Source organism: Schistocerca cancellata, chromosome 10 (assembly GCF_023864275.1).
Source record: "Schistocerca cancellata isolate TAMUIC-IGC-003103 chromosome 10, iqSchCanc2.1, whole genome shotgun sequence".
Classification (NCBI taxonomy): domain Eukaryota; kingdom Metazoa; phylum Arthropoda; class Insecta; order Orthoptera; family Acrididae; genus Schistocerca; species Schistocerca cancellata.
The window spans coordinates 76,634,298-76,651,658 of record NC_064635.1 but is presented as its reverse complement, the minus strand read 5'-3'; the positions used below and the strand labels follow the sequence as shown (position 1 = coordinate 76,651,658).

Sequence of the window (17,361 nt, the reverse complement as noted above, 5' to 3'; positions counted from 1 at the left end):
ACTATGTTTCAAGTCTGTTTAGGTTCTGGATTCTGTGTAGAGATGGGGGAGTGTTTTTGATGGTGGGGAAATGTAGTAGCTCTGCGAGACAGTGTTTGTCAACTTTGCAAGGGTGGTGGACAATGGTAGTCCAAGGTGGGAGTAGGAAATGAGCAGGATAAAGAGTTTTTCAGGTGGTGTCCTCCTCCAGGAACTAAAGCAAGATTCACAATGCCACTTCAAAAAACTCTCCACCCTGCTCACTTCCTACTCCTCCCTTGGACTACCACTATCCACCACCTCTCCAACAACCTCCAAATCTCCCCCTCACCCCTTGTAGCTGATAAACCCTGCCTCTCAGACCTACTATATTTACCTTACCCTCAAAAATTCCCTCCCACCACAAAACACAACACAGAACCTAAACAGACCTGAAACAGTCATGAACCTTTCCTCCAAAGCCTTAGCCCCACAGAAGTATCAGTCCTTTCCAAAGGCCTCACATTTTGTTCCACTTCAAAATTCAATTATGCAGGACTTGTTACAGATCTTCTCTCCTTTTCCCAGTCCCTAAAGTGGTAACACATTCACCACCAACTCTACCAATCAAACTGAACTAAAGACCAACGTTGAACCCTGCCTGACTCAGTTCACCCCTCTATCCAACCGTGATACACCTCCACTGCCCCCAAACCACCTCCTCTTAACTTTCCAGCATTTCTTAATCTCAAACCTTGCCTCACCATCATTCCCCAAATCCCTCAGCATGCAAACTAACCTTACATCTGCAGGAAGAACCACAACCCACCAACTAAAAACTTAACATGACCTTACAATCTGACCTGCTTACAAAAGCTTCACCACTGTTGTTTTGAACTGCCAAGGATTACCTGGCTTAATGACTCCGCCAGTTGTCAGATTCATCCACCTACAAACACTGCACGGTGACAGCGTTCCAGAAACCCACCAGGATCTCCAGTCTCTCCTTAAATGCTTAGGTCCATCCCAGGACTACTCCCCAGAACCATCTCTTCTCACCCCTGTGACTCCCCACACTCCTACCTTCTACATCCACCCTAAAGTACATAAACCCAACCACCCAGGACGCCCCACTGTGGCGGGTTACTGTGCCTGCACTGAGGGAATCTCTGCTCTTGTAGACCTTCATCCTACTACCCACAATCTACTCTCCTATATAAAAGATACCAACCATTTCATCCACTGATTCTCCACAGTACATGTTCCTTTACCACACAATATCCTTGCTCATCACTGTTGATCCCACCTCCCTTTACATTAACATCTCTAGTGCCCAAGGCCTTATAGCTATTGAACACTACCTTCCCCAATGCCGAATGAACTCCAAACCAACAACCTCCTTCCCAGTCACCATGACCAACTATATCCTCACCCACAATTAGTTCTCCTTTGAAGGCATTACCTACAAATGAATCGGGTTATGGCTATGGGCACCCACATGGCACTATAGTATGTTAACCTATTCATGGGCCATCTACAGAAATATTTCCTAAACACCCAGATTCCCAAACACCTCACCAAATTCAATGACGACACCTTAGTGATCTGTATCGAGGGTGAAAACACCCTATCCACATTCCTCCACAACCTCAACAACTTCTCCCCAATTTGCTTTACCTACTCATACTCAATCCAACAAGCCACTTTCCTCAATATTGACCTCCACCTCAAAGATGGTACTGGTGAATCATTAAGACAGATTTTCCCAGAATAGATTTTGCCATTTGGGAAGAAATTCAACTTGACCAGACAGTGCTTTGAGGAGGTCACTCTGTGTAATGATAGCAAATCCTAAGGAAGAAATTAATGTATATATTGAGAAGTTCTTGTCTGTGCAAGACCATATGCTTGCTGAATTTCACACAGTAGCCTAAAAAATTTTGGTGACAAAGGTTACAAACACTATAAGTAACACTATAAATATTTCTTGAAGCCCTTCCATATCTAAAAGTAATATTATATTTAATGTTGAAATATTTCAAAAAATGTTCAATATGAACTGGCAACAAATGTTACAAATTTAAAGATACTGTTTTGAAAATATTACTGTTTTTGAATATTTTTCTTGAAATCTGGTACAAGAAGACTCCTCTTACCTCTTGCACCTCGGGGTTTTAAGCCTGAAGGTCGAAACACTCCTCTGCCTCTTCCTGCTGGTCCACTGCAGAAAAAAAAAAGAGATAGAGAATTCACATTTAAGTACTGAGTGAGAATGAGTATCAGTGCAATTAATTCTTGTAACACATGTGGTTAACAATGGCAATAGTAACCCAAAATTGAAATGTGAAGAACAGCTACATTCGACAACATACAGAATTGGTGTATCAAACAATGGAAAATCTGAGATGGAAGCTGACAATATCTAAATGCCTTCTTTCAATGTCCCTATCTGTCACTCAAATCCTCCTCTGTGTGGTGAGTGTCATAGAAAAGATTCAAGTTTCAAGTCCTAAGGACGGTAAAAGCATTATTCAAATGAAAAAAAACATAAAATAGAAGGAGAAAAGGTCACTACTGCATCTTAAATCTGCACTGCATAATCACAATCTGAGTCTGCAGCATCCTGTTATGATGTGGAAAGAAAACATTTTCTCAGTGAATATCTATGTCTATCTACAGCTATATTCTGCAAACCACTGCTAAGTGCATGGCAGAGGGTACATTTCATTGTACCAATTATTAGGGTTTCATCCTGTTCCATTTACACATGGAGTGCAGGAAGAATAATTGATCAAATGCTTCTTTTTGTGTTGTAATTATTCAAATCTTGCCCTCACGATCCCTATGTGAGCAATACATAGGGGGTTGCAGTATATGCCTATAGTCACAATTTAAAGGCGGTTCTCAAAACTCTTGGGATAGTTTACATCTATGTGCAAGAGTCTGCCAGTTAAGTTTCTTCAGCATCTCTGTGACACTCTCCCATAGATCAAACAAACCTGTGACCATTTGTGCTGCCCTTCTCTGTATACGTTCAATATTCCCTGTTAGTCCTCTTTGGTACAGGTCCCCAATATCTAACTGACTGCCCTGATCCAAAGCTTTCAGTATGGCACGTGAGAAAAGTAAGAGTTGGGTTTCACACGATCGATGTTTACGGAATCCATGCTGGTTGGCACAGAGGAGGTCATTCTGCTCAAGATATCAATGTCAAATGTACTGGCTAAATGGTGACCATTCTTGGAACGAAAGACACACACACACACACACACACACACACACACACAGACACAGACACAGACACAGACACAGACACACACACACACACACACACACACACACACACACACACACACACACACACACACCAGAAATTCTCTACTGAACAGAAGCTGTCACGAGAAAATGATTTCCATTTATTTTTGTGTAATAATTTACTGATGAAGAGGATAAATATTTCGCTGCATAATCTTCCCCAACCTATGCCACAGTCAGGCTTTACAATTACCAGTTTGCTGCACTAAAGCCTGATGACACAGTGTCATCTGTGTTGTTGCTTCTTCTTTATACCAAATGCGCATACTACACACCCACAGAAGGGCAGCTGATTCAGTAGCTACAGAGTAGTGGAAAAAAATTCATCTCACCGGCATAACTGAAACATTTATTAGTAGTGGCTCTGCTGTAGGACACAGCTATTGTCCCATTACCATTCTAATAGTATACATTACAGGAGTGTCCTTAGCCACAATACAGTATTCCAGTGAATTAGCAACTTTCTAGAAAATGCCTCTGGTCTGGTCTTGTAACAAGTGTATAAAGATTGCTTAATGTTGAGACAGAGAGGAATACATCAATAACATTCACTCTGCACTCCATTTGAAAATGTGTCACTGCCATTTGTGTAACCCACTACAGTGTTATGTTCTCAGAACCCTACAGAAGGATCTGAAAAACAGCTAATCCAAAAGACCTCTGAGACTGTGACAAAACCAAATCCAATGCAATCTCTGACTGCCCTTAAAGAACTGTCCGGAAACAGGGTCCTAATAATAGGTGACAAAGTACATTTCCACATATTAGGGGAGGCAAGCGAAATGTTTGCTAATGGTGAGACTCAAATCCCCTAGCGCTCCAGGTGTGTCCTCTTCACAGTCCCCATGGCACAGTCTGGTGGAATATGACAAAGTAGGCTTCCTTTCCACTGTTGACGCATGTCAATATGCATACAAAACACTGTGCTGCTGTCATACTTGTTGCTGGAGAAAATGGTTTCTCTAAGACTGATGTACAGCACATACTGCCAATGTGTCTTGACAAACTTTTCCCAGGGAAAGTGAACAGGATAATCTGTAACCTGGACACATTGTGGGCATACGTGGTTACTTCAATTTTGGAAATGTGTATTAGCTATATCAGAAATAAAGGATGGAATATTAGAATTTAATGTTCCATTCATTATACCCATTGCGGATGATGAACTGCAACTGTGATTTAAATTTGTAGTTTATGTAGATATATTATATGTCCAGTCTCTTTTTATACTGACATGATTTTACGTACCATTAACTAATGTTTGAGATACTACGGGCTCAGCTTCAGGTGGAGGTCTTACAGGTACATTATTTTCTGGACCACTATTGGTTGGAGGATGGCATTCATGTATCGTACAGCCATTACGGTGCCTTCCATGACCACCAGCAGCATACATCGGCCCCACATAAAGCCATTCCAAAACAGCAGGGAACCTCCACCTCGCTGCATTCGCTGGTCTGTGTACGTAAGGCGTTCAGCCTGACGGGGTTGCCTCCAAACACATCTCCAACAATTGTCTGGTTGAAAGCATATGGGACACTCATTGGTGAAGAGAACGTGATGCCAATCCTGAGCGGTCCATTTGGCATGTTGTTGGGCCCATCTGTACCACGTTGTATGGTGTTGGGGTTGCAAAGATGGGCCTCGCCATGGACATTGAGAGTGAAGTTGCGCATCATGCAGCCTTTTGTGCACAATTTGAGTCGTAACATGACGTCCTGTGACTGAACAAAAAGCATTATTCAACATGGTGGCATTGCTGTCAGCGTTTCTCCAAGCCATAATCTGTAGATAGTGGTCATTCACAGCAGAAGTAGCCCTTGGCGGCCTGATCAAGGCATGTTGTCGACAGTTCCTGTCTCTCTGTACCTCCTCCATGTCAGAACAACATCACTTTGGTTCACTTCGAGACACCTGGACACTTCCCTTGTTGAGAGCCCTTCCTGACACAAAGTAACAACACGGACACGATCAAACCACAGTATTGACCATCTAGACAAGGTTGAACTACAGACAACACGAGCCGTGTACCTTGTTGCTAGTGGAATGGGGGAACTGATTGGCTGTCAGATCCTCTCCGTCTAATAAGCGCTGCTCATGCATGGTTGTTTACATCTTTGGGTGGGTTTAGTGACATCTCTGAACAATCAAAGGGACTGTGCCTGTGATTCAGTATCCACAGTCCATGTCTATCTTCATGAGTTATGGGAAGCGAGGTGATGCAAAACTTTTTTTGATGTGTGTATTATGATTTTATTATTGAAGGGTTTGTAGTGCTTGTGCAATGATATTCAACTTAGAATGAAATTTTCACTCTACAGCGGAGTGTGCGCTGATATGAAACTTCCTGGCAGATTAACACTGTGTGCCGGACCGAGACATGAACTCGGGACCTTTGCCTTTTGCAGGCAAGTGCTCTACCAACTGAGCTACCCAAGCACAACTCGTGCCCCATCCTCAAAGCTTTAATTCCACCAGTACCTCGTCTCCTACCTTCCAAACTTCACTTATGTATTACAGTGCTGAGAACTTGGTGTCACAGCCAAGCTATGGAATGTCTGTTAGAAGTACTCTGTTTTCATCTCGATCACTAGTGCCGCCTCAAAAATACACATTGTACATGCTAATGGGGACTGTATCAACTGGCTTTATAATGTCTAGCGACAAATATCAGAAAGTTCCATTAATATTGTTTCCTCGGTGGTGACGGTCAGGTGAATTACATAACAGCAAGGAATGTTACAACTTTATTACGTTTCAATAGAGACACGATAATGTGGTGCCACAGAAGAATGCTGGAGGGACAGGAGAGCATCACTGAATGATTGGCCTGATAGAAGGGAGAGACTGATAGGACAATCCTGAGGCACCAACAAACAGTTAATCTGATAATGGAGGGTACTACAATGGGTAAAAATTGTGGAGAGATACCAAGGCTCGACTACAGTAAGAAGGTTCAAACAGGTGTAGGCTGGAGTAATTGTACACTGGATGCACTGCAGTGCAGAGCTGCAACAAAACAGTTTTAGGACTGTGGACCGTCATAACAGCAAACCTGTCACACAAAAAAGTGTTAGCCATTTAATAATCATCGTAACACATCATCATAATTATGTTACTGTCAGTTATTCCTATGTTAAGAGAAGATACTGGCACGACTTCCCTGCAAACGCATCCTACAGAATAACGAAATCCTCTTCTTTCCCTCGCTCACGCTCATACACTGGGCAGTATCACTTTCTGGATTACTGTAACATTAGTTTGAATCTTACAGAGCATAATGTGTCACTGAGATCTATGACACCTTGGTTACAAGGTGACACTGAATACAATCCAGAAATACTCTTTCACTGCTAAGTGGTACACTACATAATTGCCACTGCAGTTCAAGAACCACTTGTTATTTTACATGATGCTGTCCTTAACTATATCCCACTATTTGTAATGCTAATTGTGTTAAATTCTGCTGCACATAAATCAACCCCTATCATTTTTACCATTAAGCAATTTGATGAGTGTTGGGACTGTAATCCAAATATGTTTATTCTTTGGAATTAGCAATCAGTGGATGTTTTGTATTTTGTAATTTAACTATGTTACACATGTTAAGTGTTTCAAAAAATATGTTGAAAAAGGCCTCACAGCGAAAACATTCAATCTCATAATCTACAGTCCACAGCCCCTGGCTGGGACTATCTGGAACACAGGCCTCTCCATCATATCATATCCCCACACCATGTTTCCCTCTCCACACTGCCCAGTCTTCTCATCTCTTCTTCACAATTCCTTCACCCAATGACCCATCTGCCTCTCCATTTCTTTCCGTCTCTGGCTTGGTATTGTCATTTCACGAGCCTGTCCCTGTATTCTGTTAACTTCTATTCTCTTAACATGGATGTACCACCTTAATTTTACCTTTTATATTGTCTCTTGCTAGGGGTTCTCCTTCATTATTTCTCTCACCGCCTCATTCCTTACTCTATCCGTACCAGCAAATCCTACCCTGCCTTTTCTTCATTACACATGTTTCAGATACTTATGTATTGGAGAGTAATACAGTTGGTATAAGATTTGCATTTTCTGCTCTGCAGGAATCCGTGTGCTTACCTTCCCATTTCACTTATCTCTTTATTTTAAACACAAACTTCTGTTATGCTCTCCAGGTACTTGAAACTCTTCCCTTTCTTTAGCACTTGCCCTCTAAACATTTCAGTAATTAAAATCCACTTTCAAATAATATTTTGTATGTAGTATATTATATTGTAGGTAAAATATTTGTTTTGCATTTTAATATTTGTTTGTGGTACTCTTTGGGCAGCATGTGGCAGTTAGAGTTTGCCGCAGATGCCCTTACATCACAGCAGGCATGGTACGCAGCTTCTGACACTGCACAGACTGCTTATGGGAAGCCTCGGATTGAGCGACCATAAGATTTTTGTCAGTGACGATGTTCTTCAACAATATACTTGTGAATACTTCTGTAAAATATCAGAAGATCATTTTATTAGTGTGAACGATCTCTCCATTAAGATTGGATACCTGTACATTGTTATGTAATAAATCTTCACAGTTATATGAACCAACTGAAAGTTATTTCAAGAGTATAAATTGAAGAAAAATTAATAAGTAGTACACTGAAATCAAATCTACATCAAGACTGTTTTACGATTTTGCCTCCCACAACCCTCCAGAACCCTCTCATCTTGCTTGAAACCAGATTTTTTTCACACTGTCAGTCAAAACCAGTCAATAACAAAAGCAAAGTAAAGGGATATTTTGACCTATACAACGGCTGCCAGTGTGGCAGAAAGTAATTGACAACATAATTTGTTGTGACTGAACCATGTTGCATCTACTTTATCAAAATGTTAACTTTCATTGCATACTGTTGCTATTCTCATTTGCAAAATGTCTAGTACTGCTGATACAGAATTAATAATTCCTTCCATGGGGTGGAGGGGAAGGAATAGCTTGAAGCAGGTCAAAACAGAAAGGTAGTCAAACAAATGTCTTCATATATGAGGTGTTCCAATTACTTTGCAACCTTACAGTTAATCCCAGAAGAAAAGAAATCTTGTCTGTAAAGCAGACTGCAACAGCAAAGGCACGTATTATTTAATTAGATTTCTGGCCCAGTACATACAATTTTTAACAGTGACTTGTTTCAAAAGCTTGCATTCATTTTCAAACCATTACCTACATAAGAAAATAAAATATTAATAAAAAACAAAAATTTCAAATGTTAAAATAAATAAATTGTTTTCTAACATTTTGTATGCACAGGTAGCAATAGTGAGTGCATTACATTAATTATAACATACTGGCCTCTCTAATGTTTGACTGTAACATAATTCCAGTGGCACATTCAAAGATATCGTCCATACTACTTGTCACAAAAATAATAGTAATTAGGAGAACCCGGCAGGTGCCTTCAGTTATTTAGTATGTATTTGTGCATGCTATCTTCATTACAAATCAGCCCGAGCAACAAGACATTGCACATGCAAAAATGTGAGGGTTGTTTCATTCCGAACACAGCACAAAATACATAGGGACGCTTAGGGAATGGAAGCCGGTGATCAAGAAACTAATTTTCAATATCACAGGAAAGATTAACAGAAGAACTGCCACCGACTTTGATGACTTATAGAAGAAAATCATTTGTCAAACTGTATCGGAATGTTTAGACTGGGGCTCCTGGGTAATGAGAAAGTTGAATGTTATCACCTCTCAAAAACCATTCTGTTACTGACATCTGAGTCTGAGAAGCAAGCACATCTGCAGCAGTCGAATAGTAAACACCAATATCTGTGTGTGTGTGTGTGTGTGTGTGTGTGTGTGTGTGTGTGTGTGTGTGGGGAGGGGGGGGGGGGGGGGGCCTGCACAGTGTGCGTGCGTGTGTGTGTGTGCGTGTGCTGGGGGGAGAGGGCCTCCTTGTACATTTTGGACTGGCTAATTTCTGAGGCCAACAGTGGCAATGATTACATTTTCTGCCTTTATGACAGTTCCTCTAAACAAACAAAACTTAACAGTGGACTCAGGAACATGTAATATGCATAAAACCTGACAGAATTCTCGAATTTGTGTACTCTTACAATTGTATCACCATTTGAACTCAACACTCTCTGTCAACTCAGTTACCTTCAAAATACATCAGTCATGGTGCTATATTTGGTTCTTATTTATATTGTTGGTGCATAAGTTCATAGCATTTTTGGTTTGCATGTTGATATTCCAGTTGCTATGGGTTTATTTATCAATTGTCATTTTTTATCTGTAGTTCACTGTTGCCATTTGAGTTTACATACTGTCACTTTGTCATTTGGAGACAGATTTCCAACATATTCTTCTGTGCGAGTTCAATAGAGAAGTGACAGCAGCGGAGGTAGCCTAAAACATTTGCACTTTGTGTACAATGCTACTGGAAAGAGCACAGCAAGAATATGGTTCTCTCATTTTAAGGAGGCTCACTTTGACATTAGTTTAAATGCATTAATCCACAATGATCCACGTCATTGTACTCGAGAACTGCCAAATGTGATAAACTGTGATCATGCCACCATCGTGTGGCATTTGCACGCAATGCGGAAGGTTCAGAAATCAGGTGTGCGGGTACCGCATGCTCTAAGCCAAAATCACAAAAATCAGTAGGTGGCCAAATGTGCGTCTCTGCCTGCTCATCATTAGTTGGTTCGTGAAAACACTGAACATTCCTGTTCTATATTGTTACTTGTGATGACAAATGGTCTCTTTATGCTAACATAAGGAAAAGAAAGGAATGGCCGAGCAAAGCAGCAACTCCCCACACAAAGACCTGTGTGCGCCCACAAAAGGTAATGTTATGCATCTGGCGGAACAGAGATGGCGTAGTATACCACAAACTGCTTCCCTGAGGTCTGTTGTCAACAACTGAGATGTTTTGCAGACGCAATCCGAGAACAGTGACCCACGAAGACTATGCGAGGTGACAAAAAACACTCTGGGAGTTGTGTTGGGAAGTCATACCGTACCCACATAATTCACGTGATCTTGTGCCCTCAGATTTTCACCTTTTCTGCTACCTACCAATCTTCAAATAACTTCCTTACCCGATGAAAATGCTCTTCGACCACGGCTCGACGAGTTCTTCACCTCAAAATCATGTGATTTCTACAATCGAGGAATCGGAAAGTTACTCCGTTGTTGGCAGACTGTTATAAATAGTGAAGGAGAATATACTATTGATGACTTAAGTATCTGTTATGTGTATCTATTGTGTATGTTAAACTTATGAAAAAATGGTACAAACTTATACACCAAACTAAAATAACCCTGCTGTTACACTGAGGACAGTCACTCCGGGCGTATAGTGCACATCCGAAACTTAATCGATTGCTGTCAGTCAGTTACAATGGGAACTAAATTTTCCTGTGCAGTTTGAAACATCAGTGTTCTACTTTAAACAAACTGTGCTCCTAAATTGATGACAAATAACACAGTCCCACTGTTGTAATGTATGAAGTACTGCACTACCATTTTCTCAGTCAATAAAGAGGCAATAACGGCAGTGTGATTAAAAAAGCTCTCCACTTAGTGGTAAACACAGCACGTATAGAGTTCCCTACATTATTTCAGCAAAGGGAGCATCTAGAATCACATAATACTTACTTTGTCAATCTTCTGTCTCTAAACATGACTGTGTAAATCACCACAGCACCTGAAATAAGTGAAGAGCAATTATAAACTGAGTATTACATATCACAGTAATAATACAAACCACAGGTTGCTTTACAGTTTCACATAACAGCAAACGAGCTGCCATCTGACCAGTACACAGTAACATAGTTCCACACTAGTACTACTACTAGCTCTAACACACATTAATTATTTGTCTTCAACAGTACTCGACGTCTAAAGTTTTTTCGTTTGTTGCTATATGGTACAAGAATAATGGTAACAGACTAAGGTCACGTAGTGAATAATGTAGTAAATCACATTCTGGAGAGTAGATTTTCCAGTCCACTATTAATAGGCTAATTCTTAATAACAACAAAACACAGTAGTTCAATCCGCCCCACACTGACATTCAATTCCATCAGCAACCCAGATTTCAGGGACTGGCAGTCAATGGTAATCTGTCACAGAGTACATACATTCTTCATCTTTTGCAGGAGCTTAATACAGTTACTGGAAGTAGTGACGAATATGATACAACTCGTCAGCTTTGACCATTGAAGCTAATCGACAAGACAACTATTTTTTGGCACTATGTAACCTCTGTATATTTTAAACTAGCAAAGATCCTCGAGGGAATATGAGGATTTTGGACAATGAAATTCTTGTTCATTCCTTGAAAGTTACTGAAAGCTTGAACATATCAAACTACTGTCCAAAAATAAGTGTTTTCAGCACGGGCAAAAATATAACTATAGAGTACATCAAAATTATTCACACATATTAGTAATCTCTCATTCTATAACTTCACAAACCGATTATTCCACCCTACTTCCCTGGTGCTTTTACTGGTGCACTTTAAATGGTAACTTATTCTCTGTCTTTCTACTTACGTGGTCATGCTATTTAGATTGGTATGTTTGTACGCCATCAACCACTTTTTCTATATGCCATTGTTCTGAATCTGTCCCTCAGAACAATGCCCCATAGTGTGTGTCAAAATCTCATCTGTGTGCTGTTTATTCTGGCTTTAGAGAAGAGTCCAATATTCAGAGCCACATACAAGAACTGTTTTCACTATCATATTGCCAAATCTGAGGTATTTCTTACCTTACTTCATTCAGTGTTTCTTACCGTACATCAAATGTCTATCACAGTTTCTTTTTAATTTTGCAATGAAGTTATCACAATTTGTTAAATTCACCTGTATGTGTCTGTCTGGTTTACAAAATGCATCATATGTCTACACAAATATATAAGGTTTGCGAGATGTTCTGTTGTTTTGTTACTGACTGAAAATTTCACTCTTTACCTTTTTTTTCTGTTGCAGCCATTGCCCTTGTTCCACTTTTTAAAATTCCCATGTGGTACATTTCAGCATGTTTCAAAATTTGCAGTTTTAGGATCATCTTTACTCTCAGCTATTACAGTTCGATTAAAATAACTTTGCAACTGACATTTCAGTCGGTCGAGTGGTAGAGACTAGCTGTCTGCCAGTCACAGCTGTTTCTCGGGCTCCGTGGGCTCGCCGTGTCGACTAGGTACATGTACAGCCTCACCGAGTGGTGCAAGATTACACGGGTAGAGGGGGAGCCAAACTTGGAGTGATTCGTATTGATTGCACAAGAAAGTGGAATGCCACGTACTAGCCAGCAACACTGCCTTACCCTGCCAATGATATTTGCCAATTACAAAGTTATTGGAGGTAATAAGTCATCAGCGTCAACCTCTTCTTCTCCAAGCAGCACTTGCACCCAACATTTTGAGTTATTTATTGATGTATGCCAATCTCTGTCTTCCCTCCACAGTTTTTACCTTCTACAGCTCCCTACTTGCTGTCAGTGTTTTCCTCCCGTACCATTCCTCGAAGATTATGTGGAGAACCTTATCGTTCCTTATCTTCACAGTCGAGTCATCCATGTCAAATCAACACACTTTAAATAAAAATTTTACCTCACCCTCTTACATTTTGCTGAAAGTTAGTATAATTATAGTGGGCGCTGAAACTAAGAAAAATACCAAATTTCAATTTTTTACCTCAAACCATTCCTGAAATATGGTCATGTAAACTTTTCAAAAACTGGCCAAAAATGTGTGAACGGACTTTTTTTTAAAAAAATTGCCCTAGGAGCTGCCCTAATTGAGCTAGAGAACTGGGAATGGTGTCATTTTGCAGCATTTTTCATGCTCTTTCCAGTGATAGACAAAAAAAACATAGCTTCTAATTAATAACCTTTTTCAAAATGGTAATTAATATTTTGATCTAATTTTTTTACAAAAGTACATAATTGAAAATTTTCAAAATATTTCCATAACTACTTCATACTGTTGTAAATCACATGGCAAAATATAAATGTGGGATGATGATGGGTTCATTGTTAAAAAAAATTATTCCGTACTCTTGTTTTTCACTAACCGCCCTAGTTTGACCAAACTGATCTTTAAGGTAGTACGTCAGTAGAGGACTGCATACATAGGGCTTGATGTCTGTACAATAATTCAGAGACTGGAGCCATTGTTGAGATGATGTAGTCTGCATTGTTACCTTCTAAGGCTTTGTGTGCCTACAGCATTATTGTGCACTGTGGTTTTAGTGCAAATCAATTGTTACCTCTGTGTTGACCAGTCTGTATCTATTATATTTAATAGTTCATTTTCAAGTAAATCTATACATTGAAGGACAGATAAGTGGTTTTTGTATAAATATGGAACCAAGTAAAAAGTGCAGTGCTGTAAGAGTGCAGTGTTGTAATCCACTGAAGAAGTCAAATCATTTTATTAGAGACAGAAAAAAACTGAGAAATGTCACAACACGGATGCCCAAATTATTTCCTCAAATACCAAGTGTTGCCAAGTTTTGTGATAAATGTAAGAAAGATGTAACCAAACTGAAAAATACACCAGAGTCCATCAGTGATGAAAGTGTTGAAGAAGAAAATTCTGGATCAGAGGTAATCACCCGAGACCAAGACTCTGACTTCACTCCAACTTCAGCAGCTGTTAAAACATTTAACACAACACTTCAAGAACTAGGTGAGTCCCCAATTGACAAGAGAAAACTAACATCTAGGCATTACGCCAAATCAAAAGTGAAGAAAATCTCATCAATGACTCGTAAATTTTTTGTTGCTCCTGAAACTTCTTCGTCAGATACTGATACTGATGAATCTGTTCTTGTAATCTTAAAAGAAACTTTAAAAATTCTATAAGTAGAGCAAAAAAACTAATTATTGTTTCAAGTTTACCTGAAAAGTGAAGTGTCAGGAAAATAATGAGGGAATTTAATGCTCCTAATTACATTGTTCGGCAGCACAAAAAAATTTTGAAAGAGAAAGGATTCATGGAAGGTCCAAACCCAAAACCATGGAAGTGTTTACCAACAAAAACTGTCAAAATTGCACATTCATTTTATGAAAATGATGAAGTTAGCAGGGCAATGCCAGGTATTAAAGATTGTGTGATAATTACAGAAACAAGGGGAAACAAAACAAAAATATTAAAAAGACTTATTTTGTGTAACCTTAAAGAAGCTTACAAGCATTTTAAAGACAAGTTTCCTAACATAAAAATAGGTTTTTCTAAATTTGCTGAGTTGAGACCAAAACATTGTGTATTAGCTGGCCGGAGTGGCACACACACTGCCTGCGTGTGCACAACTCACCAAAACATAAAATTAATGATAGAAAATGCCAAACTAAACACAGTAACAAACAGCAGCTTAAACAATTATAAGCAGTGCATTGCAAAAATGCTTTGAAACCCATCATCAGTTGATTGCAACATGGGAAACTGTGAATACTGCCCAGGAGAAACTGTCATACGTAAAATTTTAAAAGACTCTTTTCATGAAAACTTAATTGAACAAGTTCAGTTCTGACACTGGATGTCAGCTGACCGATGTAATCTGGAAATTGTTCAGAAAACTTCTTCAGAATTCATAGATTTATTTTGTAGTAAGATGTCGACTTTGATTCGGCATGACTTCATTGCCAAGCAACAATGAACATTCCTTAACTCCACAAGAGAAAACCTTATGGAATCTGAATTTGTTGTCATATCTGATTTTTCAGAAAATTATAGTATAGTTCTACAGGATGAAGCTCAGAGTTTCCACTGGACAAGACAACAGATTACCATTCATCCTTTTGTTATATATTACAAACAGGAAGACAAAATTGAGCATATGAGCTTTGTCATTGTTTCTGATTGCCTGGAGCACAATACAACTGCGGTTTACACCATTCAAAAGAAGCCAATTTCATATCTAACAAATAAATTTCAAAAGATTCCAAAAAAGATATACTATTATTCTGACGGTTCTGCTGCTCAGTATAAAAATAAGAAAAACTTCCTGAACCTTTGCCTTCATGAGGAAGACTTCAACATAAAAGCTGAGTGGCACTTTTCAGCCACAGCACATGGGAAAGGGCCTTGTGATGGAGTAGGGGGTTCAGTAAAGAGACTGGCAGCTGGTGCAAGTTTGCAAAGGCCATACCAAAATCAGATCCAAACTGCATGAGATCTATTTGAATGTGCAGTAGATAATATCACAAATGTTGACTTTGCATATTCCATTCAAGAAGACTATGCTGCTTCAGAAATATTCCTAAAAATCCGACTTGAAGAGGCATTTACAATCAAAGGAACACAGCAATTTCACGCTTTCATTCCGAACACTACATCAAAATTAATAGTCAAATACTTCTCAGGTGATATGCAGAGTTGGGAGAGGGAAGTAACTACATCACCAACCAAACTGAAGTTACAAGATGTATCAGGCTATGTCACCACTGTATATGGCAGTCACCACTGTATATGGCAGAAATTGGTGGCTTGGGTACATTTTAGAAAAAAACGAAGAACGTAATGAAGTGAAAATAACTTTTCTTCATCCATGTGAACCAGCTAAGTAATTCTCTTATCCTGCACGTGCAGATGTCCTGTGGGTGTCAGTTGTGGATGTTCTCACAAAAGTGAGCCCATTTACTCTGACAGGGAGAACATACATTCTTAATGAAAGTGATGTAAACCAAACCCAGTCAGCTTTATTAAAATGTAATAAGTGAAGTTCCAAGACAATTTATTGGGAAACTGCTTTCAACTCAAAACTTAATTTTTGTCTCAGGTTAGTGTTAATGTATATTTTACAGAAAGTTGTTTCAAAATTATTGTTAGTACCTATTGTGTTAAATTTAGCATGTACAGATACTTGTTACTCAAACACAAGCACTACATATTTAATTTATTTAATAGTTCAATTTCAAACATCATGGACCAGAACTATTACGTAAATACTTGTACTTATTCATACTTTATTTCAGTTTGTAGTTAAATGCTCAATTTCTTGTTTTTGTTATATCGGTTAATATACTGTTAGTGAAGTTGTATGAAATTAAAATAAGCAATCAACTTAATTATAAAATATGCTGATTAGGTTTGGTTTAATACGGTGATGTTTTGATATTTCTAATATTTTTTTTACTTACCTTTCAGTATATTTTAAAGAAATTCCTGTTTGTTAAAGGTCAATTTGGTCAAACTAGGGTTGTTAGTGAAAAACAAGAGTCCGGAATATTTTTTTTAACAATGAACCCATCATCATCCCACATTTATATTTTGCCATGTGATTTACAATAGTGTGAAGTAGTTATGGAAATATTTTGAAAATTTTCAATTATGTACTTTTTGTAAAAAAAATTAAATCAAAATATTAATTAGTATTTTGGAAAATGTTATTAATTAGAAGCTATGTTTTGTTGTATATCCCTGGAAAGAGCATGCAAAATGCTGCAAAATGACACCTTTCCCAGTTCTCTAGCTCAATTAGGGCAGCTCCTATGACAATTTAAAAAAAGTCCGTTCACACATTTTTGGCTGGTTTTTGAAAAGTTTACATAGCCATATTTCAGGAATGGTTTGAGATAAAAAATTGAAATTTGGTATTTTTCTTAGTCTCAGTGCCCACTGTAAGTATACCAACTTTCAGCAAAATCTAAGAGGGTGAGGTAAAATAGGTGTGTTGATTTGACATAGAATGACTCAGTCCACCTAGTTTTCAACATCCTTCTATAGTACTAGGTCCCAAATTCTTCAATTCTCTTCTTTCCCAGTTTTCGCACAGTCCACAATTTACTACTGTACATTGATAAACTCAAAAGGTAGCAGAGATAAAACACAAGGAGCATAAAGTTAACTTACAACTTGAACTTGTAATGCAGCTAAAAGAGTTGAGGGACAAGAAAGGGAATCAGCGATGATGAAGTTAGTAAAACAGAGTTGCAGCCTATCCCTAGTGTTATTCAGTCTGCACACTGAGCAAGCGATACGGAAACTGAAGAGAAATTTGGAAAGGGAACTGAAGTTCAGAGACAAGAAATAAAAATGAAACTTCCTGGCACATTAAAAATGTGTGCTGGACTGAGACTCAAACTCGAG

The 17,361-nt window shown here is 38.8% G+C and overlaps 1 protein-coding gene across 2 annotated transcripts in view; it reads right to left on the bottom strand.

Moving 5' to 3' along the window:
- LOC126106897 (nucleolin-like) overlaps window positions 1-17,361 on the bottom strand; it is a 56,911-nt gene that overhangs the window by 16,869 nt on the left and 22,681 nt on the right. For both annotated transcript variants that reach the window (XM_049913312.1, XM_049913311.1), the window contains exons 2-3: window positions 10,921-10,969; window positions 2,115-2,179 (exon numbers count right to left, since the gene is read on the bottom strand). In XM_049913312.1, the coding sequence (XP_049769269.1) occupies window positions 2,115-2,179; window positions 10,921-10,946 (91 nt within the window). In that variant the 5' untranslated portion in view covers window positions 10,947-10,969. The remainder of the gene's footprint in view (window positions 1-2,114; window positions 2,180-10,920; window positions 10,970-17,361) is intronic.